Source organism: Balaenoptera borealis, assembly GCF_965194805.1.
Source record: "Balaenoptera borealis genome assembly, chromosome: 6".
In the NCBI taxonomy this organism is placed as follows: domain Eukaryota; kingdom Metazoa; phylum Chordata; class Mammalia; order Artiodactyla; family Balaenopteridae; genus Balaenoptera; species Balaenoptera borealis.
In genome coordinates, this window is record NC_138863.1 from 54,545,294 (window position 1) to 54,570,750 (window position 25,457).

Consider the following 25,457-nt stretch of genomic DNA (forward strand, 5'->3'; position numbering starts at 1 on the left):
CATTCTAAGGATTGTCTTTTCATCTTGTTTATGGTTTCCTTGCTGTACAAAAGCTTTGAAGTTTCATTAGGTCCCATTTGTTTATTTTTGTTTTTATTTCCATTACTCTAGGAGGTGGAGCAAAAAAGGTCTTGCTGTGATTTATGTCAAAGAGTGTTCTTCCTGTGTTTTCCTCTAAGAGTTTTATAGTGTCTGGTCTTACATTTAGGTCTCTAATCTATTTTGACTTTATTTTTGTGTATGGTGTTAGGGAGTGTTCTAATTTCATTCTTTCGCATGTAGCTGTCCAGTTTTCCCAGCCCCACTTATTGAGGAGACTGTCTTTTCTCCACTGTATATCCTTGCCTCCTTTGACAGAGATTAGTTGACCATAGGTGCATGGGTGTATCTCTGGGCTTTTTATCTTGTTCCACTGATCTATGTTTCTGTTTTTGTGCCAGTACCATACTGTCTCCATTACTGTAGCTTTGTAATATAGTCTGAAGTCAGGGAGTCTGATTCCCCCAGCTCCATTTCTTCCCTAAAGACTGCTTTGGCTATTCGGGGTCTTTTGTGTCTCCATACAAATTTTAAGATTTTTTGTTCTAGTTCTGTAAAAACTGCCACTGGTAATTTGATAGGGATTACATTGAATCTGTAGATTGCTTTGGGTTGTATGGTCATTTTCACAATATTGATTCTTCTAATCCAAGAACATGGTATATCTCTCCATCTGTTGGTATCATCTTTAATTTCTTTCATCAGTGTCTTATGGTTTTCTGCATACAGGTCTTTTGTCTCCCTAGGTAGGTTTATTCCTAGGTATTTTATTCTTTTTGTTGCAATGGTAAATGGGAGTGTTTCCTTAATTTCTCTTTCAGATTTTTCATCATTAGTGTATAGGAATGCAAGAGATTTCTGTGCATTAATTTTGTATCCTGCAACTTTACCAAATTCATTGGTTAGCTCTAGTAGTTTTCTGGTAGCATCTTTAGGATTCTCTATGTATAGTATCATGTCATCTGCAAACACTGACAGTTTTACTTCTTCTTTTCCAATTTGTATTCATTTTATTTCTTTTTCTTCTCTGATTGCCATGGCTAAGACTTCCAAAACTGTGTTGAATAATAGTGGTGAGAGTGGACATCCTTGTCTTGTTCCTGATCTTAGAGGAAATGTTTTCAGTTTTTCACCATTGAGAATGATGTTTGCTGTGGGTTTGTCATATATGGACTTTATTATGTTGAGGTAGGTTCCCTCTATGCCCACTTTCTGGAGAGTTTTTATCATAAATCGGAGTTGAATTTTGTCAAAAGCTTTTTCTGCATCTATTGAGATGATCAGATGGTTTTTCTTCAATTTGTTAATATGGTGTATCACATCGATTGACTTGCGTATATTGAAGAATCCTTGCATCCCTGGGATAAATCCCACTTGAACATGGTGTATGATCCTTTTAATGTGTTGCTGGATTCTGTTTGCTAGCATTTTGTTGAAGATTTTTGCATCTATTTTCATCAGTGATATTGGTCTATAATTTTCTTTTTTTGTAGTATCTTTGTCTGGTTTGGGTGATGGTGGCCTCATAGAATGAGTTTGGGAGTGTTCTTTCCTCTGCAATGTTTTGGAAGAGTTTGAGAAGGATGGGTGTTAGCTCTTCTCTAAATGTTTGATAGAATTCACCTGTGAAGCCATCTGGTCCTGGACTTTTGTTTGTTGGAAGATTTTAAATCACAGTTTCAATTTCATTACTTGTGATTGGTCTGTTCATATTTTCTGTTTCTTCCTGATTCAGTCTTGGAAGGTTATACCTTTCTAAGAATTTGTCCATTTCTTCCAGGTTGTCCATTTTATTGGCATAGAGTTGCTTGTCGTAGTCTCTTAGGATGCTTTGTATTTCTGTGGTGTCTGTTGTAACTTCTCGTTTTCATTTCTAATTTTATTGATTTGAGTCCTCTCCCTCTTTTTCTTCATGAGTCTGGCTAATGACTTATCGATTTTGTTTATCTTCTCAAAGAACCGGCTTTTAGTTTTATTGATCTTTGCTATTGTTTTCTTTGTTTCTATTTCATTTATTTCTGATCTGATCTTTATGATTTCTTTCCTTCTGCTAACTTTGGGTTGTGTTTGTTCTTCTTTCTCTAGTTCCTTTAGGTGTAAGGTTAGATTGTTTACTTGAGATTTTTCTTGTTTCTTGAGGTATATAAACTTCCCTCTTAGAACTGCTTTTGCTGCATCCCATAGGTTTTGGATCGTCGTGTTTTCATTGTCATTTGTCTCTAGGTATTTTTTGATTCCCTCTTTTATTTCTTCAGTGATCTCTTGGTTATTTAGTAACGTTTTGTTTAGCCTCCATGTGTTTGTGTATTTTACGGTTTTTTTCCTGTAATTGATTTCTAATCTCATAGCGTTGTGGTCAGAAAAGATGCTTGATATGATTTCAATTTTCTTAAATTTACTGAGGCTTGATTTGTGACCCAAGATGTGATCTATCTTGGAGAATGTTCCATGCACACTTGAGAAGAAAGTGTAATCTGCTGTTTTTGGATGGAATGTCCTATATATATCAGTTAAATCTATCTGGTCTATTGTGTCATTTAAAGCTTCTGTTTCCTTATTTATTTTCATTTTGGATGATCTGTCCATTGGTGTAAGTGAGGTGTTAAAGACCCCCACTATTATTGTGTTACTGTCGATTTCCTCTTTTATAGCTGTTAGCAGTTGCCTTATGTATTGAGGTGCTCCTATGTTGGGTGCATAAATACTTAAAATTGTTATATCTTCTTCTTGGATTGATCCCTTGATCATTATGTAGTGTCCTTCCTTGTCTCTTGTAACATTCTTTATTTTAAAGTCTATTTTATCTGATATGAGTATAGCTACTCCAGCTTTCTTTTGATTTCCATTTGCATGGAATATCTTCTTTCATCCCCTCACTTTCAGTCTCTATGTGCCCCTAGGTCTGAAGTGGGTCTCCTGTAGACAGCATATATATGGGTCTTGTTGTTGTATCCATTCAGCAAGCCTGTGTCTTTTGGTTGGAGCATTTAATCCATTCACGTTTAAGGTAATTATCGATATGTATGTTCCTATGACCATTTTCTTCATTGTTTTGGGTTTGGTTTTGTAGGTCCTTTTCTTCTCTTGTGTTTCCCACTTAGAGAAGTTCCTTTAGCATTTGTTGTAGAGCTGGTTTGGTGGTGCTGAATTCTCTTAGCTTTTGCTTGTCTGTAAAGCTCTTGATTTCTCCATCGAATCTGAATGAGATCCTTGCCGGGTAGAGTAATCTTGGTTGTAAGTTCTTCCCTTTCATCACTTTAAGTATATCATGCCACTCCCTTCTGGCTTGCAGAGTTTGTGCTGAGAAATCAGCTGTTAACCTTATGGGAGTTCCCTTGTATGTTATTTGTCGTTTTTCCCTTGCTGCTTTCAATAATTTTTCTTTGTCTTTAATTTTTGCCAATTTGATTACTGTGTGTCTTGGCATGTTTCTCCTTGGGTTTACCCTGTATGGGACTCTCTGTGCTTCCTGGACTTGGGTGGCTATTTCCTTTCCCATGTTAGGGAAGTTTTTGACTATAATCTCTTCAAATATTTTCTCTGGTGTTTCTCACTCTCTTCTCCTTCTGGGATCCCTATAATGCGAATGTTGTTGAGTTTAATGTTGTCCCAGAGGTCTCTTAGGCTGTCTTCATTTCTTTTCATTATTTTTTCTTTAGTCTGTTCCGCAGCAGTGAATTCCACTATTCTGTCTCCCAGGTCACTTATCCGTTCTTTTGCCTCAGTTATTCTGCTATTGATTCCTTCTAGTGTAGTTTTCATTTCAGTTATTGTATTGTTCATCTCTGTTTGTTTGTTCTTTAATTCTTCTAGGTCTTTGTTAAACATTTCTTGCATCTTCTCGATCTTTGCCTCCATTCTTACTCCGAGGTCCTGGATCATCTTCACTATCATTATTCTGAATTCTTTTTCTGGAAGGTTGCCTATCTCCACTTCATTTAGTTGTTTTTCTGGGGTTTTATCTTTTTCCTTCATCTGGTATATAGCCCTCTGCCTTTTCATCTTGTCTACCTTTCTGTGAATGTGGTTTTTGTTCCACAGGCTGCAGGATTGTAGTTTTTCTTGCTTCTGCTGTCTGCCCTCTGGTGGTTGAGGCTATCTAAGAGGCTTGATGGGAGGCTCTGATGGTGGGTAGAGCTCTAGAGTACAATTTTTTAATCACAGTGATTTTTGTTTTGATTTCTAATTTGTCTGAGATTAACATTGCTAATCCTCCTTTACTTTTTTGTCTTTGCCTGATATATTTCATCTCCTTATTTTCAAATGTTATGACTTTTCAGTTTATTTTCAAATGTTATGTCTTTTCAGTTATGTCTTTTCAAATGTTATGTCTTTTCAGTTTATTTCAAATGTTATGTCTTTTCAGTTTAGTTTTATGGCTCCAGTAAACATAAATTAGTTGAATTTTTTCCCCTTAATCTGATAATGTTTGTCTTTTAATTGAAAAGTTAACATCCATTTTTTGGGTGTTAACTGATATTTAATCATTTTCCTATCATTATGTTTTGGTTTTTTGTGTGCCCAAATAAATGTGTTCTTATTTCTTTTGTTTTCTTTGTTGTATTTTGCATTATCACATGTTTAGTTTCCGTTTCTGTTGACATTTTATAATTTATTCATGTTGTTGTTAGTCTATTATATTTTAAAATTGTGCCTTGATTTTGGTGCCAATATCAAGAACAAAACACGATCTGTGGGATCCTTCTTCTATCCCCAAATGAGACAGTTATGGAAGCACATGTTGCCCTTCATCTTCCATATTTTGTTGAAACAATTTGTAGTGTTGGTTACAGATATTCTAATTTTTACATTATGACTATTCACTTTCAAGAACTTACTCATAAATTTACACTAAGCTTCACAAATATATTAACAATAACAACTATTTAGAATAAATAATAAATTTTACTGGGTTCATGTCTCACAATAGTTTTTTCATGATTACTCCTTTCTAGATGTATTCCAGTTAGTTCTCCTTTTTTGAAATGTGAGGTCAACACAGTATTCTGTACCCCTGGGTATGTAGTTGTATTTTTTGTGGGGGGGGCTGTGCCGTGGCATGTGGGATCTTAGTTCCCCAACCAGGGATTGAATCCATGCCCCCTGCAGTGGAAGCATGGAGTCTTAACCACTGGACCACCAGGGAAGTCCCTGTAGTTGTATATTTTTGATAAATCTCTACAGTGTTTGAACAATGTTTAAATGTGGATGTCTTTAGCCTGGCCATGCTCCACAGTTCACCACAATCTCCGTTGCTCCCTCCTGCCTGCTTGATCTACCTGCCTGCACAGCAATTTGTGTTTATAAATTCTCTTCTAGACCTTCCTAGAGTGCATATAATTTCAAAAATCCAAATGTTTAAAATATGATCCCAAGTTCTTACATTGAGTGACACTCTGCCTTTTCTTGCCTGGACTTAGGCTTTGGAAGACCGAGTATGGGAACTCCTGCAGGAAGCAGACAAGACGGCTCAGGAGAACAAGGATCAGAGCCAGGTCTATGATGCCATGGCCAAAACTCTGGGTGAAGCATGGGCAGCCCTGGTCTCCATGCTTGAGAGAAGGAGGGAGCTTCTCAGGTTTTCCTCTGAATTTTTTGAAAATGCCTTGGAGGTTTGTGTTTAAAAAAACTTTTTCCTTCTCCACATCAGAGCACTCCTGAAAATGTTTTCTTTCTGCAAATAGACATTGTAGTCAGTTCAAAAAATGGTAGAATAACCAAGACATATACATTTAATTTTTAATTTTCAAAAAATAAAATTGTTAATATTTTAAATGTAGGCCTTCAAACAAAAACTAAGTACAGTTAATTAAAATTGATAAATATTAAGTAAAAATGGGATCTTTTACCCATAAGTCATTTTGATATATTTCCCTCTTTAGATAATAGTAATACAATTACTAAATCAAATAATTACCCCGAGGATAGGATTACTAGGAAATGCTGGTCTAGCATGTTCTTGTTAACTGACAGTTGGAGGATACAATTTCTTCTACTGCTTATGAAAAGGAAATTGCAGAATATTCCATAGAATGTTTGACTTGTAAGCATAGTATATGATAGAGTACTTTCCTAAGGCATATAGTTGAGTTTCCATAGTTTGAGCTCCTTAAAATATAAGGGAAGGAAAAAGTCCTGGGCCTAAGTTTTTTTGAGGAACCCAATTTCAAAATGTGAGACTCAAAGAACATTATCAAAAGAGGTGTTATATTTAGTGTAAGATACTTATTGGAAATTTCACTTTTAACTTCTCTGTCAAGTGACAGTACATTCATTTTGATGTGAAAGCACTGCTTCATTATGATAAAGCACTAGCTTTGAAAAATATGACATTTCCAAACTGAAAATTCAGGACTTAAATCCAAAATAATGAAGGAAAGAAGATTAGTAATAGAACATTAAAATTGAGGTAGACAATTTCATGCATCATGAACTCGTTTAAAAGTTAAAAGGAGGAGCAAAAATCTTATTGTAACTTTCAAGGTTTGTTTTTCACAATTTGAACACTGAAGTCCAACTCACAGATCATCTCGGGGAAAAGTTCCACACACAGTTTTCTTTCCTGAAAAGAAATAAACCAAGCAAAATACACCTACAAGGGTCTAATTATAGATACATCTGATTCATTTCATCTTAGTAGGTGGGGTATAAGTATTAGTGCCCTTGAAATTCAGGTCATTTGAGCATAGGAAGTTATCTTTTTTTAATCATTAAGTCCAATGTTTGTTTCTCACTGGGTAGGAGCATTAATACTAGCTGATTTTCTATATGATGAGAAATGACTTCCAGATATTACATGAAATAAAAGGAAGTATAAGTCAACCCGTAATTCAACCCAGCACTCTGATTCCTCTTGAAAAGATGAAGTTTCATATATTATCCTCCTTCCAATTTTGTGGACTACTTCATACTTAGCTGATGGAAAACTCCTACGTGATTTTCCCTGCCCCTTGTGTATGCCAAAGCAATTTTCATTAGTATTAAAAAAAAAAAGAATGAGAGTGAAATTAAGAATAGTGTCTTTGAAAAGTGTCCCCTTGTTGCCACTTCTATCCTGTACTAACTGCAGAAAGAAGAAAAGTAGGGAAAAGAAAATATCCCCGAGATAAAAGTTAATAGAACTTGAAGGAAGCTTTTTCTGAGTAAAGCATTGTTTATTTATTGGTTTGTTTTTTAAAAAGTGTCAAACCAGTTGAAATAGAGGTATAAGTTACACAGTGACTCCAAAACTTCTTGTAGTGATCTACAGGGAAAACCAAACTACCCACCAGGGTTTTGTTTTATTCTTTTTCTTTGAAGTTTCTCTTCAAAGAATGTCTTTAAATTCAACTATTAGAAATAGAATGAATTAGAGATGTAAACGATATGTAGATAGGATCCACTTACTGAACTATGTGCACGCAGGAGTTCTTTAGAAATACAAAATGACTTCTTATTGCGTGGTTGATAGTACAAGATGGCTTCAGGCTCACAGGCTTCTCAAACACTGTGCTTCAATTTAGAAACAGTGTCCACAAGTGACAGTGGCTGGTGTCCATCTGCTGGTTCTAACAGGATGGTAGAAGCCTTCTCTGCATTTCAAAAGGGGATGTGCTCATCAGTTGCTCTCTCATCTTTTCAGGCCATTTATAACTGGATTTTATATGGCTATTGTAATAATCAAAATATAGTAAATCTTGTTAATCAAATAGTCACATAAAAATATTAAATATCACTAAATCCAAAGATGAGAGTTTGGATAAAACTTGAAAAAAGGTGACAAGCACTGTGATAGGCTTCTGTGTCTTTCTCACTGATACTTCACCTTTATGAGTTTATTCTACACCTGATCCAAAGGTGAATGTGTTGATTTAAATGCTCTTATAAATGATAATAATTTCCTTTGAACCATAGTGCTAAAACAAACCAGTTATTTGTCTACTACTATGGATATACTGTACTAGCATAACCAAGTATATTTTGCCCTTTTCTAAAATTTGTATCTAAGGTTATTCCCCTGAGAATTTTGACATCACTTCAAGCATCTATCTCCCTTTCGTACTTCCTCTATGGAGAAACACAAAAAGAGAGACTGGTCATGTTCCTTACCACTTAGGGTGTCAAATTGCTCTTCCTTTTTTTCTTGAAACAGAGGAGAAATTTTCCATTTTTCATTCTTGCTACATCTAATTTCATTTTTATTTCTATAAAAGTACATAAATCATTGACAAAAATGCAAACAAAATTATAAGTTATAGATTTAAAAGCTAAAAGTTTACCACCCCTCACCTATCCCTAATCCTATTCATTCTCCTAAAGGTAACCCTTTGCTATGTATCTTTTTGCACCACTCTCTGTACAAATATATGTATTTTTGCTTTGTATAAGAAATAGGATTACACATTACTTCTCGGCACTTGGGCTAAAATCAGGTGTAGAGATGGGATTAGACTATGTATTATTTTGAAACTTACATTTTTTAGTTCTAGGTCTAATTACAGAGAAAAAAATGAACTATATTTCAACCTCAAGTGGATTCTTAAGTTAAATTTACTAATAATTATGTAGGTTACTGGTTAACTAAACTTTTGTTGGTTTCTTTTAACAAACTTTCTGGTTGTTCTTTGAGAAACTGCTTTAGGATGTTGACAGTGGCTGTATTTGCATTATGGGACACAATAATTTTAGTTTAAAATTTCAATATACATTAGAACAGTAAACAAATTGGTTTATTTCAGCATAGGTAACATATTTCCTGGTATGAAAAAAATGCAAAGGAAAGAGAAGAAAGTTCTTATCCCAGTACTTTGTAAACTGACTACATGCAAACACACAACCTCATACAAACACGTGAGCCAGCACATGCTCACACAAACACACAGCTTATCACACAAGCACATACACAATCAGCTAGGCCATTAATTCATGAAAAATGTTTACAAATAACTAAAAGTGGCACAGTGTTTTTTAGTTTTTCATCTGTCTTTCCCCTGCATTTCTGTTGTAGTTTGCCATTAAAATAGACCAAACGGAAGATTTCCTCCAGAACACTCAGGAATTTGAGAGTGCCGAGTCCTTGAAATCACTCCTTCAGCTTCATGAACATCATACCAAAGGCAAGAACTATCTCTTCCTCACATAAGCTTTTAAAGGTTTTAAAGCTGTTAATATGAGAATGCTCATGCATGACAGTATATTTTTAATTTATCTGATTATGTATACCTCAACTTGTTCTAAGTAAGGTTAAATAAAGCTTTATTTCTGGTCATATTCTGCAAGAAAGAACTGGTTGTAAATGATTCTCAGGGCCGGTAGAGGAAGAGCCTCTGGGAGGTTCAGTTATGCAGTCTGCTAGATCTTAGTTCCTGAGGAGGAGCCATTTCCACCTCGCTCATCCTTACATATCCTCAGCATCTAGCGAGGTCTAGGCACTTGGTGTATCCTCATGAAATATTCTTTTTTTTTATAAAGTTTTAATTAATTAATTAATTTTATTTGTTTAATTTTTTGGCTGCGTTGGGTCTTCATCGCTGCACGCGGGCTTTCTCTAGTTGTGGCGAGCAGGGGCTACTCTTCGTTGCGGTGCATGGGCTTCTCATTGCGGTGGCTTCTCTTGTTGCAGAGCACGGGCTCTAGGCACGTGGGCTTCAGTAGTTGTGGCACGTGGGCTCAGTAGTTGTGGCTTGTGGGCTCTAGAGCGCAGGCTCAGTAGTTGTGGTGCATGGGCTTAGTTGCTCCGCAGCATGTGGGATCTTCCCAGACCAGGGTTCAAACCCGTGTCCACTGCATTGGCAGCGGATTCTTAACCACTGCGCCACCAGGGAAACCCCTTATGAAATATTTCTTGATTGAATAAATGGTTGAATTCAGTGACTGTTCCTTCTAAGGATCAGGAAGTGAAGGTCACCCTTCCAATAACAGCTCTGAAGAAGGAAATTTTCTTTCACTATTGGAGTTTTTAAAAAAAAGGATTAGTGAACTTTTTCCAGATAAAAATCTAATAAAACACTATATAAAATTATTTTCAACTCCCCCCGAAACAACTGTAAAGATAGTCTAGTTGTTAACCAACAATTTGTATGCTGGGCCTTTTCCACCAGAATTTGGGCTGGACCAGGGCTGCAGTAGGAAAGGCATTTGTGGAAGACCACCTGTTTACTGTAATCTTTTTCCGTGAAAGCAGATTAGATAAATAGATAGGAACAATCACTTCTTTTCTTCCTAATGGGTTCTTCCAATTATTACTGCCAAATAGAGCTGAGTACAAGTGATGGCTTCCTGAATTCATTTGTCTTAGTTCTAACTCACCTTCTAGCTTCCAAACCTGATCATGCTAGACAGGGACAAAAGGTGTTTTTAAAGCCACAAATAGATTGTGTTTATATCACCCTCCAAAGGACCCTAGATAGTAGATCATTATTTTTCTAAAACTCAAAGATTAAAGGACTCAATCTTTCCTGTGTAAATTTGTTGAGATCTGACTACATATATACCTATAATTTTAACAGATTACTGTTCTGTAGGACCTGTCACTAACAGGGGTTATAAACAGCATCAAAAGTATCAGCATTAGAGCAGCGGCCTGCCCATTTTTATACAGCGGCAGTAATCTAGCTGGGCCCAAAGTGGGTAAACAGAAGCACATGAAATTCCTCCTAGGAGACTGGAAAGTGACTTGAGTCCAGGCCTCTGAGATGGGTTCTGTGGCCTCAATTCAATCTTCATCCCACCAACAAGATCATCACAAAGCAATTTCACCTCCAGAAACCTGACAGTGACTGATGCTTTTGGTGAAGAGGTTCAGTACTGAGGCAGTCACATGAAAGCATTTTCCAGAGGGACCAGAGGGGGAGGTTGTGGAAGTAGGGACTTTTCCATAAATATTTGGGGATGCAGCTGAAGCAGGGAATGCTTAAATGCTGTTGTTAATGTTGGCTCCTTCAATTACTAGGATCTGTGACTCAGTGAGCCAGTTTTCATGGGGCACATGCTGCTCTGCCTGGAGGGCTTAGGCTACAGGGCCCTGGCATCCAGCTGATGGTGGGACCAATGCCCTGCCTTTCAGGGGAGTCCACGGGGCCTCCTCTTAATCTAGAAAGATGGATAACAGTGCTAGCCAAAGACAGGAAACATAGTTTATTTTTGTGATGACAAAATATTCTTCCATCCTGGTGGCGTGTTTATCATGACATTTTTGTGTCCCTCTGTGTGATACGTGAAGCACAGGGATTGCAGGAGACTCTAGTCAGGATATTTGGCTCCCAATTCATATGCCCAAGGGTAGCTTCAAGGGCTTTGTTTTCATAATATGGGAGTCGGTGAAATTTATTAATCAACTAATTCAGTGGAATATGATTAAGATTACCTGATTTGAAATACATATTCAAGAACAAAACTCTGATTTTCAGTTAAGGATGTCATTTCTGTCTTAGTTCATTTAGGATGCTCTAACAAAATACCACAGATTAGGCGGCTTATCAACAACAGAATTTTATTCCTCCCCGTTCTGGAGGTTGGATGTCTGAGATCGGGGTGCAATATGGTCCGGTGAGGGCCCTCTTCTGGGTTGCAGACTTCTCATTGTGTCCTCACATGGCAGAAGGGGTTAGGGAGCTCTGTGAGGTCTCTTTTATAAGAACACTAATCCCATTCATGAGAACTTCATCCTCATGACCTAGTCACCTCCCAAAGGCCCCACCTCCTAATGTCATCACATTGAGCATTAGGATTTCAACATATGAATTTTAGGGGGACACACATTCAGATCACAGCAATATCTATTATCTTTAAATTTAAGGAAATAAATTATAGCTTTTACTACAGCTAGCAATTATCATAAGTGTCTGAGATGTTGATCAGTGAGTAGCACAAAATGTGAATGTTAGGATAATGAAGGTTAATAATATGACTGGAAAAACTATAATCAAACTTATCCCTAATGTTCATGGTATTTCAATTTATGTCAAAATCTATACTTTTTTCTTCTTCAGCAATGCTAAGGCTATGTTGCATGTCAGAGATTTATTCTGTAGCATTTCAGAGATCAGAACCAGGATGAATGGGTTGAAGGTTTTACCCTCTGGAAAGTTACAGAATACGTTCATTCCCTCCACTATGAGACAGTCCTTGAAATAGTTGAAGACTAACGTGTCCTCTCTAGTCTTCTCTCCTTTGGGTGCAACATGCCTAGTTAATTAAAGTCTTTTCCAGCAAACATAGTTTCCAGACTACTTATCAGACTGGTTGCTTTCAATTCAACAACACATAATTAAACAATATTTTCTGAACCCGTGCCAGGTAAGAAAACCAGAGTCATGTGTGTTGAAAGAGTACATGGCCCTTGTCCTCAGGAAGCCTACAATTTGATGGGGCATGTATACATTTATTGGTGAATTCTCTCTGTTCTTTCTGTGGGTCCCTCTGTTACACCACCCAGCACACTGTGTAGTAATAATTTATTGCCCTGCTCTTCATCACCAGATTATGAGACTCTGGAGGACTGGGATTATTACATCTCTGAATCTCCAAGGTTTAGAATAACATCCAACTCAAAGTATGTTTACTGAGTGTTATTTGTATATAATCCCAATTTAAGACTCAGTAGCAGATGCAAAATGAGCAATAAACAAGGTACTACAGGGACATTAAGGAGGAGAAAATTGGTTCTAAGCCCTGAAGAATCACAATTGCACCTTCCAGTTTTCCAATGGCCTTCTTAAAATGAACATAGTGCCTAAGAAGCTTCCTCACAGGAATAATCATATTATTACTTCCTTTTTCTTAGATGTTCTATGTATATTTTAAATGCAGCTGAGATATAGGTACTTTGGGGTCTATTATACTATTTTCTCTATGTTTGTGTATATTTTAAAATACCCATGAATGAGTTTAAGAAATACCATCTCAAAAAAAAAAAAAAAAAAGAAATACCGTCTCATTGAGTAATATTTGGAATATTTAAAAATGTATTTGGAAGAAATAGCACCCATGTTCCCAGTGTCAAAATGTGACCTTGATGCTTTTTAGAAAATACTCATTTGGAAAGGTTATTTAGAAAGCTATAAATTCACTTTGACTTGTGTACATCCCTCATTTATCCATCTTAAGTTTGTTATTTATACTTAATATTGATGACAAACTGTAAAGTTATTAATATAAAGTATACTTTAATATTATTTTTTTGATATAATTTACAATTAAAACAGTTAAACAACAAAAATTTATTGACTATTTACTAGCCTTACATCACAAGGTATTATGTCATAAGTAGGGTTTGTATATGGAGAAAAATACAGTCATTAAAATAAATGCACTGTAGAGATTTTGTATTTCTTGAAGTTCATGATATATCTAGATAGTTTACCCTTGAGGAAAAATACATCACTTTGCACGATCAACTGATGGAATAAATAGCTAGGAAAGCATAAACAGTAAAAAAAAAAAAAAGTGAGATATAAGAAGCTGACAGAGGAAACTTAGAGAACAATTGATACACTTTAAGCACCACTGTAGTAGCAGGTAACAGACTGACCATAGGCGGGGTGCATTTTTACACGTTAACTTGGGCTCAGGAGGCTGCATGCCTGCTGGTACCATGGTGGTGGTTATACCATTTTGGCAAAAGTTGAAACGGAAAACCAGAAAAAGATTGCAAATGGAAATTTTGGCTAATTATATGTATTTTGTGGGGATTAGAACAGGTTGGCCTGACCCATTGTCAGTCTGCAATACCCTGAGCATGGAAAGCTTTGCTTCCCTCTTTCATTTGAAAAGTCTACTGTGAAAGAGGTAGTTAATGAAAGGAAGAAAAGAAGTACTATGTGGAAACCCCGCCACCTGCCCATACTTCCCGTGTGTGTGTGTGTGTGTGTGTGCGCGCACGTGTGTGTGTGTGTATGTATGTATGTAACTGTTCACAATATCATAACACATTCTTGAATGTAAAGGAAATATGTATACCTACATATGGAGAATCAGTTATACTGATGATTACATTAAGACTCTACAAATCAAAACTCTTCAGTTTGATAGCCAAGGACTTCTATAACTTGTTTTCACCTCATTTTCAAGTTATTTCTTTCCCTTCCACATAAGAATTTTTTCTAGACAGATAGGTTTTTTCTGCCTCTGTCCCTCTCATCTTGTTCATGTTTGTTTCCACTTCTCCTTTTAAGAGATTTACTTTAATTTGAATGCTCTCCCTGACTTTTCTTCTTCTGCTTGACTTATCCCATTCCCTGTCCTGCTTCCAAGAATATGGTTGTTTTTGTTGTTTGTTTTTTTGTATTATTAATCCTCAATCAAATTGCCCTGTGCACCTAATCACACCTTTCTTACTCTGAGCAGATAGCACCATCTAATACTTTATTGGACAGATCTAGGTCATATGGCATGAACTGTTTGAAATTCTTTCCTTTTTATCTCAAAATATCCCTTGACAGCATCTTCCCTTATCTCAGTCTCTCTTCATCTCTCAAAAAAAGGTGTCAGTTTAAAGAGACAATCGACCCAAATACCATAGTCATTGCTGTGTTGTTTAACTGTCAGATGCTAGAATGCTAAAGAGAGTGCCACAGCGCAGTGGGAAGAACACTGAGCTACTAACCAGAATGCATGGCTTTTAGCACTGATAAGTCCATTTCTAATAGTGTGACATACTTATTTTCTGGGTGTTCTTCATAGTTCTCCCATCTAAAAATAAAAAGCAGTGTATTCAACCCTGCTGATAGTCTATCCTTTTTTTTTCTTCTAACAACAAATGTCTCAAAGATTGTCCTTTCCTGTTGATTGCACTTCATCACTGCCTTTCCACTTCTCAACCTGGTAACTTGGCTTCTGTTTCTATCACTTACCCATCACAAAACCCCAAGTCTTCCCAACATCTCTTTTTTTACATCTCTGGCAGACTGCTGATCTCTAGCACCTATAGCTCTAATTCTTCCCCCTCTTTTAATACATTTGATTTCATTCTAGCATATACAAAATTATCGAATACCTCCCCTGTGCCAGTCACTATGCTAGCGCTGAGGATACTGTCACCGTCCCTGTCCTCATATTTGCATTGGAGCCTAGTGGCAAAGACAGATTTTAGTCAGCTAACCCAATGCATAAATGTAGAACTATAGCTGTGATAACAGCTGTGAATGAGAGGAACATCGTGCTATGAGAACACTTAATAGGGGGATTTGGTCCAGTCTGCTTTGTCCTTTGAGGAATTGACAATTGACTAAGACCTGAAGTGTGAGTAGAATAAAGATGGAGAAGGAATGTGTTGAGGAGAATGGCATCCCTGGCAGAGAACGCAGTAAAAAGTTCTGGGGCAACAAGGAGTATACCATGTGTGAGGTATTTAAAGAAGATATGGATGGAGGTAAAGAGATTGAGACAATCTGAAAGGGAAAATAGGGACCAGACCATGCCAGAACTGAAATCATGTTAAGGGGTCTGTCCTTAATTCTAAAACACTGGGAAGCCATTGGGGTGTATGTGTGAGAGAGAGAGTGTTTAGAAATGATCTTTCTAATATATGGAGAATGGATGAAATGGATTGGAGAGGAGATGCAATTAAGAGGTGACTGCACAAATCCAGGAAACAGATGACGTTTTCTGGCTTATGGGGAATGGATAGTTTCCCAAGGGCTCTTCCAATGGATCCCCAAGTGAGGCTGGGGATCCTCAAAGTGCTACTTTCAACTCCCCCGTCTATACTGTCTCCCTTGATAGTCCTTCAGTTTTCAGACTTAAGCTTCCGTTTCTACCAGATGTTGCCCATACCAATAATGCTGTCTACTCCAGAGAGCGCAAACCGGTGGCCCATTTGCCAGAGAGCCATGTTTTGTTGATCCTTCAGTATTTTTTAATTTAAAAAATACCAATTACAAAACATTTAAAAATCAGAAGCTTTCGCATAAAAATCCGTGTTTATAATTCTTTAGAAATTGGAAGCCCCATCAACACTGACCTTGTATTCCCTCATGTCCACAGTTGGTCAGCACTGGGTGACAGCAGATCCTGTGAGACTGGGCATGTATTTTCCACTTTGCCGTAGTCCCTGACGTCTGGGTACCTGGCCCGCATATTCACTGAGCTTTTGTTTGGTTACTGCAGGCATTAGCCTTTAAACCTCAGATTTAGTCCAGTCACCTCAGGATGTAGAGTGCTACAAGGAGAGTAGGCACCTTAACCAACATATCACCACTAAAAACCAACTGAACCAGTGCCCAAATCTCACAGTCTTTCCACTCCCCTGTACTGATTTATGCCATCACTGAACTTCAGCATCCTACCATTTGGCAGTTAGCTCCGTAGCAGTTGTTAGGCCAAGGTATTTGACCAATTGTATTGGAGGCATTTTATGTTTACACATTTGAATTCCTTATTTTTAATAGAAGGTTACATATATTTTAAATTATATGATGAGTCCAAATATTACTATATAAAAACTTGCTCATATCACTATTCTTTTTTCTAATTTTCTTCTAGAACTCTTAGAACGATCTCTAGCCCTTTTAAACAAAAGTCAACAACTCACTGACTTCATAGAAAAAATCAAGTGTGATGGACCTAATGTGAATCCCGAGATGATTCAGGGAGCTCAAAACAGCTGCCTGAAGATTGACAGTCTTCTTGAACTTCTCCAAGACAGGAGACGGCAATTAGACAAGTACCTGAAGCAACAGCAGCAGGAATTGAGTCAGGTTCTGCAGATATGTCAGTGGGACCAACAAGAAAGTCAGGTAACCCAAAGGGGCACTGATGGTGTCCTGACCTTGTCTAATGAAGTTTGCTTGTTATGTGGATGAGCCATTTCCTGGGGCAGCTTTTCAGTCATCATGGTCAAATCTTTTGGTCTTTGATTCAGACTACCAAGTTGTTTTCCCAAGCAAGTAATATAAAAACAAAGATTTTATTTCTTCTCATTATAATACTGATTTTTTAAATGGGAGAATACCCGCTAGCAGTTTTGAAAATGACTAGGTTTTGTTGTTGGATTCTCTTTCGTGCTTCTGTCCAGGTCACTACCTTTAGTTACATTTCTTTGAAATTCTGAAAAGTTCATTGCAATTTTCTTGAATGTTGGGGAGGCATGATGCTGCTAATGCCAGTGAAAAGTCTGTCAGCCCGAAATAGAGATAATGTTCTTAGAAGAGTAGCCTGGCACCAATGAAGAAATATGACCTTGGCCTATGTCTGGATGCTCAGTGGTTAGAGGGCTTTGGGGTGGGAGGTTGATGAGTTTGCAGGCTTGTTAGAGCTCATTACTCAGACTGCAGGCCCAGCTCTGGTCAGTTGTCAATGTGCTTGCTATGCGTTCCTTGTGTCCCAATCACTTGAGAGTAAGAGTGGATAGAACTCTCTTTGCAAACCCCCAACTCAAATAGGTAGGATATTTATGGCTATATTTATAACTGCCCCAAGCCCATGCTTTAATCTATACAGATTAACTGGAGGGAATTTTCAGAGAGAAATGATGTGGAAGGACATCTCCTGGTCCGGATGCATAGGAAAGGGGTCTCTTCATATAGTTTATATTATTGCTCTGATCCGAACTGGAAAGATAGACATACAGCTGGTAGCAAATATGAGTCCAGGAGAAACTGGTTCTTTCAAGCTGGAAAAATGAGGATTTAAATGATTAACCTTTCAACTTATACTTATTGAGTACCTACTATGTACCCAGATCCTATTATAAGTACTAGGGATACATAACACACAAGATAAAGTCCTTTTCTCCAGGAATTTTCCTTCTAGTGCATTTTCTCATCCTCAGCTCTATTGATAGCCAGTGCTAGGTAATTCCTTTGGGGAGGCTGTCCTGGGCACTCTAGGGTGTTGAGCAACATTCCTGGCCTCTACCCACCAGATGCCAGTAGAATATACTCTAGTTGTGACAACCAAAAAAGGTCTCCAGACATTGCTGACTGTCCCCTGGGGGCCAAAATTACCCCCAGTTGTGAACCACTGTTCTAGTGTGATGAGACAGGCCTATGATAAACAAATGAACAATGACAAGTGCCATAAAGAAGATCAACTAGGGCAGTAATTTTGACTTGTGTTGGTCTACTTTTAATCAGAGAAGGAATCACAGAAGGCCTCTCTGAGGAGGTGACATAGAGCAGACACCCAAATGCAGACACCTCCAGACATACAGTCGGCTTGCATTTTGTCATCTCCTCCTTTAAGTCACTATATACTTTCCAACCCACCTCCACCTTCAGCCCTTTTGTCTTGACTGCTACCATTCACTGTCCTGCTTCTTCTGTGCTTTGCCTGCCAAGCCATAGCACCTCCCCAATTTAGTTCTTCCCCCACCCCACCTTCATATGCTCATTACCCAGAATACTATTATCCAATGCAATAGTCTTTAACTGATGATTCTGGCATAACAAAGGAGAACTAATGCTCAGGACAAGAATAAACTTAAAGTTGTTTATCAGACAACTATTTCCAAAGTGCCTTGTTCTCCGTATCATATGGCACTCTCTCCCTCTCTTTCTCTCTCTTCGTCCTTTTCTCTCTCCCCTAATCCTGACCTGACACCATGTTCCCAGAGCTGCTGTCCCCTTAAAAAGAACCTTCCTCTTATTTCTTTCTATTGAATTCATAACCCCCAACCCCTGCCTCTAGTGCTTCCAAGAATACACTAAAAACTCCTCTTACTTCATCATACAGAGTAGTTTATCCCTTTTAAACCATGACCTCTCTTATCCAGAGACATTCTATCTGCAAAGAGGCTTCCCAAACACAGGACAATTTCCCAAGATTGAAAAAGCAGCTACAGTAAGTTTTATTTATTTAGTTTTAAGGTAGTAATTTTGCCATTCTGCTTCAAGACTGTGGCAATACTCATCCACTTATCCTCTGCAGTAAAAAAAAAAAAAATCACATGAAGATTCAAAATGAACTATCTAATCCAGTCATATGCTTGAGGGAGATCTAGATACCTTGCCAACCCTAGAATCAGAAAGATGATTTGATAATAACTAAAGTAAGGTATTACAGAAGGTTTTTGACTAGGTGAGTTTTCTAACTTACGGGGTCTCATGTTTTGGTGGAAGTGTGTGCTCTTCTTTTGAGGGAGTGCTTTTTTAAATAGAATTTATTTTTTAGAGCAGTTTTAGATTCACAGAGAAATTGAGTGGAAAGTACATGGTACCCTCTGTTCCCACACGTGCACAGCCTCCCCCATTGTCAGCATCCCCCATCAGAGTGGGACATTTGTTACAATTGATGAACCTGCATTGACACATCATAATCACCCCCAATCCATAGTTTACACTAGGGTTCACTCTTGGTGCAGTACATTCTATAGGTTTGAAAAAATGTGTAATGACATGTATCCACCATTGCAGTATACAAAATAATTCTACTGCCCTACATGTCCTCTGTTCTCCTCCTTTTCACCCCTCCCTGCCTAATTCTTGGCAACAACTGATCTTTTTACTGTTTCCATAGTTTTGCCTTTTCCAGAATGTCATATAACTGAAATTGTACAGTATGTAACCTTTTCAGATTGTCTTCTTTTGCTTATTAATATGCATTTAAGATTCCTCCATGTTTTTTCATGGCTTGATAACCGTTTCTTTTTAGTGCTGAATAATATTCCATTGTCTGGATGGACCACAGTTTATTTACCCAGTCACCTACTGAAGGACGTCTTGGTTGCTTCCAAGTTTTGGCAATTATGAATAAAGCTGTTATAAGCATCCATGTGCAAGTTTTTGTGTGGACATAAATTTTTAATTCATTTGGATAAATACCAAGGAACACAATTGCTGGATGATATATGCTAAGAGTATATTTATAAGAAACAGCCAAACGGCCTTCCAAAGTGGCTGTACCACTTTTGAAAGAGAGTTTCTGTTGCTCCACATCCTTGTCAGCACTTGGTGTTATCAGTGTCTTGGACTTTGGCCACTCTGATAAGTGCATAGTGGTACCTCATTGTTATTTTAATAAATCTCATCTTTAAATTGGAAATAACAACACTTAATTCACAGAGTTAGAATAAGGATTAAATGGAATAACATGTGTAAAACATGTAGTACAATGCCTACCATTTTAAAAGATGCTTAATAAATATTAGTTTCCTTGTCCTCCCTCTGCTTGGTTAAACCTTACAACTTACGAATTCTTTCTCATTCGGTTCCTATTCTTTCCCCTGGGTTTAGCATTACTGTTGTTATACGTGTCTAAGTTTCTTAATACTGTTTAGTTTTTGGAGGCTGCCATAGGTATAGTAAGGCTTTAAGATGCACAGTTGTGGTTAAAAGAACCAGGCTTTCACTTAGACTCTACTCCTAATAGTCTAGAACCAAAATCAATTTAGTAATAATCTTAAGGATAAATATTATTTTAAATAAAATTGGTCAATTTCAGAAATATACAAACAGCTCATACTGCTCGATATCAAAAAAACAAACAACTCCATCAAAAAATGGGCAGAAGATCTAAATAGACATTTCTCCAAAGAAGACATACAGATGGCCAACAGGCACATGAAAAGATGCTCAGCATCGTTAATTATTAGAGAAATGCAAATCAAGACTACAAATGAGGTATCACCTCATACCGGTCAGAATGGCCATCATCAAAAAGTCTATAAATAATAAATACTGGAGAGGGTGTGGAGAAAAGGAAACCCTCCTACACTGTTGCTAAGAATGTAAATTGGTGCAGCCACTATGGAGAACAGTATAGAGGTTCCTTAAAAAACTAAAAACAGAGATGCCATATGATCCAGCAATCCCATTCTTGGGCCTGTATCAGGAGAAAACTATGATTCAGAAAGATACATGCACCCCAGTGTTCATTGCAGCACTATTTACAGTAGCCAAGACATGGAAGCAATCTAAATGTCCATCGACAGATGAATGGATAAAGAAGATGTGGTACATATACATAATGGAATATTACTCAGCCTTAAAAAGAATGAAATAATGCCATTTGCAGCAACGTGGATGGACCTAGAGATTATCATGCTACGTGAAGTAGGTCAGACAGAGAAAGACACATATCATATGGTATCACTTATATGTGGAATCTAAAAAAATGATACGAATGAACTTATTTACAAAACAGAAATAGACTCACAGACAGAAAACAAGCTTAACGGTTACCAAAAGGGAAAGGTGGGGGAGGAGGGATAAATTAGGAGTTTGGTATTAAAATATACACACTACTAATAAAATAGATAAACAAGGACCTACTGTATAGAACAGGGAACTATACTCAATATCTTATAATAACCTGTAATGGAAAAGAATCTAAAAAAGAATATATATATATATAACTGAATCACTTTGCTATACATCTGAAACTAACACAACATTATAAATCAAATATATTTCAATAAAAATTTTAAAAAGATCATGAGACCAAATAAATAAATAAATGTTAAAAATTGGTCAATAAATAAGTCATTTCCTTAAATATAAAATTTAAGGCTCTTAATTTTAAAACGCCCCATGTTACACTTTCTTTTGCTAATACCAGTGACAGCAGCTGGAGTAAATAATCACTATCACTGTTGTTTCTGTGTGCTTGTAAGAGCACATATCCTGGGGCCAGATTGTTTGCTGCGTTCAAATCCTGACTGCACCATTTGCCAGCTGAGTAACTGAGCAATTATTTAACCTCCCTGAGGTTGTTTTCTGTAAAATGTGATGTAATAGTACCTACACCATAGTGTTATTAGAATCATCAAATGAGCTATTATATGTCAAGTGCTTAGAACTGTACCTGGCACATGGAAACTGCTATATTAGTATTAACATTTTTTATCATTATGTCTGAAAAGAACAGTGAAGGCCCAACCCATTACATACTCCCCCAGTCCTACCCTTCTTTGCTCACATAAAGACTTACATTAAAGGCTAATTTCATTATTTATTTTGCGTTCACAAGGTGTGATCAAATAAAAGTCACTTTTATAATCTTAGCCATACTGTTCAATGGGCACTCAATTAATGATTTAAAACAAGAATATAGTTGTATTATTTTCTGCTTGTGACTTAATAATGTTCACTTATTAATGAGTTAAAACTGTAGATGAGATTACTATCCATACAGATAATTGCGATTAGCCTTTGACATGCTGCCACCTTTTAGACCTTTATCCAAGCATGAGCATAGTCACAGGCACACACACATTTATTAAAGAAAAAACAAAGCAAGCAAACAAAAACTAATGGAATTAACCTATGCATACTATCTTATTACCTAATATCAAATTGAACACGTCATAGACATAGTCTTATGTCAAAAGTACCATAGATAATTTTCATGTAGTATGTCACTATTTGAATATAGCACAATTTAAATAATATCTTACTGATGAAGAAGTAGAGTCTCTTCAGTTTCTCAATATTAGAAACAATAATTAATGTTTACCGTGTTGGTAATTATGTGAGCGAGGAAATATTTTTAAATCCAGATAGGTACAAGTATAATTAACTTACCTAAGTTTTCAAGTTTTTCCTGAATGTTCTATTTTAAAGTTTTGTTGATGATACAATGGGGAAGAATAGCAGCAGGGACACCAAATTGAGTGTAACTCTGTTAGTAATTTGAGTTCTATGATTATCATGTTCCCGGAAGATCTACCTGATAAGCCTAGAACATTGTGGAACCACAAAGGCACATGCTTCATTGGAGGGTAAAGATATTTTTGTCAGTTCTGTACTGTTTTTTAAGGGAACATAGAAGCTGTCAAACCTTCCATTAATAAAATATCAGGTTTTTCAATCATTTTAACCATGTAAAAAGAAGGAAAATTAAACGGAGAATTAGAGCAAAGATTACTAATGAATAATAATGTGGATGTCTGAATATCTAATGCATCTTCTCTCATAAGAGCCATTTAAAAGATGCATTTAGTGCTTCTCTGTTTCTAAATGCTTATAGCCTAATGCTTTTGAACTATAATAGTTTAGCTAATTCTCCTTTGGAAAAGAAATTAGGTGACCAGAATGATGGCGACTTAAGATTTATATCAATTGCAGAAAAAAAAGCAAATGAAGACCACATACTTTTCTATCTTAATTGGGATGTGATAGCCTGAAAAACATAATCATAGCATGTCCTCTCTTTATCATTGTTTTCAGATGTAAAAAAATGCACTTGTTTTACATTTAAAGATGAGCAGCTGACCTTTTTTCCCAACTCCAGCCTCGTCTTATTTTGCAGATAATCTGCTTCATTAATGAAAATCAGAAGCAGCTTGGAGTATTTCGTTCATAATTAATTATCTTGGCAAGAAGATTTATGAATGTAATTTTTCTCAATTGCTCCAGTCAGGAATAAGTGAGACAAACAAATAAATTAAAACTAGGTTATTCATGGTCTCTTTGTACAAGGCAGTATCAAGGACATCTAGGAGAATTAAATGAGACATAAGGGCAGATCATATTTTTACTACCCAGATCACATATGCTTACAAGATACCCATCTTTGTGGGAGGAAAAATGGGTAATAGAATTCACATTTGGAAGTTTTTATAATTTGAGTACCATGTATGTCATAATCATGTAACCATATGTAATCATATTCTTTGTTAATAGGCAATTTAAATGATATCAGTGATATCATGATATCAGTGATATCAGCCTCAGGGCACCAGTCTTGTACCTGCTGGGCAACTGTAAAACTCTGTGTGTCTGTGTGTGTGTGTGCTCACAGCTGTGTGCACATGCATGTATATTCTCCTTTGTATGATGCTACCTTCTGACTAGGATTTAGAGCTTGAATGGTTGACCAGCTTAAATTAATATGAGGTAACAAAAGTGCCTAGCTTAGTGGCTACAACATAGCAAGGGTTTTTTTTTATCTTTCTTTGAATTTAGCTTTAATTTTCTAATTGAAGTATAGTTAATTTACAACGTTCTGTTCGTTTCAAGTGTACAGCAAAGGTATTCACTTATATATATGTGTGTATATCCATCTCTCTCTCTCTCTCTCTCTATATATATATATATATATATATATATTCTTTTTCAGCTTCTTTTCCATTATAGGTTATTACAAGATATTGAGTATAGTTCCCTGTGCTATACAGTAGGTCCTTGTTTACCTGTTTTATATATAGTATTGTGTATATGTTAATCCCAAACCCCTAATTTATCTTCCCCCCCCCTTCCCGTGAATATAGCTTTTTAACATTGGGTGGCATAAGACTTAAATAAGGGTTGAATTATCTTATTATTGGATACTGGTATCTGATAGTTCAATCCAGTAACAGATATACATGACTTTCCAGCCACTCATAGATTAAAATTTATCACAGAATTTCATTTTAGCACATAGGCTGTCTCTAGAATTCACTCTAAGTTATGCCAGGGTAAATACAAAGTATCTTAAAGTGTTTGTAGGAGAAACATGTGATTTTGAAAGCAATAGAACCCCCTCCTAATTAGAATGCATGCTACTACCATTACTTTCAATGACACTGCATGTCAAAGGTAGTGACAGAAGACTCTGGTACAGATGGTGTGGATATCAATCCCAACTTTTATATTTACTTGCTTTATGACTTTGGGCGAGTTACTCAGCCTCTGTGCCTCAGTTTCCTTTTCTGTAAAATGGGAATAATAATAGTATCTATTTATAAATTTGTTATAAAAATAAACAAGATTATATATGTAAATATTCTTAGAGCATGGCTTGGCATATGGTAAGTGCTCAATAAATGTTCACCATATCTCTACATCTTTCGATGGTTAGTTTCTGAGCTTTACTGGATAATCACCAGCACATTAAAATCCTACGTATTAGCCAGATCCCATACCAATTCTCTAAATCACTAGATAATCTTAGCTTTCTAAAATTATGTGGAGGGGGAATGAATGCCATTTCATGGCTTGGTATCCAGCCTACTTTATTCAAAAGGTCAACTTTATTTGTAAGATTAAGTTAAAAATCAATTTTCCTCTCCCTTTCTCCACCCTTTAGCTATTTCTTTAGCTCATTTATACCTATTGTAATTGATTACATTTTCATTAAGCTTAGTTTTTCACTTCAGTATACCATTCAGTTGGACTGATGGCTTCACAACATTTTAATTGGACACAGTTACTTAAGTTGGTAAGAGGGTTGGGGGACACACACTGTGACTAAATTACCTTCTCAGCAGTGATAAGACTGATGACAAAGCTGTTTGATGTGTGTGCTCCCTGGAAAAGGCTCTTCACTGCTCCCATTGTATGCACCTTCCATTGTGTGACAAAGTTAGCAGCTGCTACTTGAGCTGTCTGCTAAGCCCCAGGGCTGCCTGTGTATCTTTCCACCATCCTGAGCTCTTCTTCTTCCCCGCCTCTGGTGCTGGAGATTGTTGGCTTTCCTTTTCTCAACACCACTGCCACCCCATACTGGGCAGGGAGTGGGACTCATTCTCTCCTCTACCCTCATTTTCATGGTTCCCAAAGACAAGCAAAGAGGCCCAA

General features: G+C 36.8%; 1 protein-coding gene and 1 long non-coding RNA gene across 12 annotated transcripts in view; one reads left to right on the forward strand and one right to left on the reverse strand.

The window, feature by feature from the left end:
- Window positions 1–16,492, reverse strand: part of LOC309631341 — a 780,796-nt gene extending 764,304 nt beyond the window's left edge. Inside the window, exon 1 of the long non-coding RNA XR_014246209.1 lies at window positions 13,929–16,492. This is a non-coding gene — a long non-coding RNA (uncharacterized lncRNA). The remainder of the gene's footprint in view (window positions 1–13,928) is intronic.
- Window positions 1–25,457, forward strand: part of CCDC141 (coiled-coil domain containing 141) — a 239,439-nt gene that overhangs the window by 69,565 nt on the left and 144,417 nt on the right. For all 11 annotated transcript variants that reach the window (XR_014246176.1, XR_014246177.1, XM_082397496.1 and 8 more), the window contains 3 exons: window positions 5,460–5,651; window positions 9,026–9,134; window positions 16,501–16,754. Coding sequence is in view for 9 of the 11 variants with exons in the window: in XM_082397496.1 (XP_082253622.1) it covers window positions 5,460–5,651; window positions 9,026–9,134; window positions 16,501–16,754 (555 nt within the window). In the remaining 2 variants the exon portion in view is untranslated. The remainder of the gene's footprint in view (window positions 1–5,459; window positions 5,652–9,025; window positions 9,135–16,500; window positions 16,755–25,457) is intronic.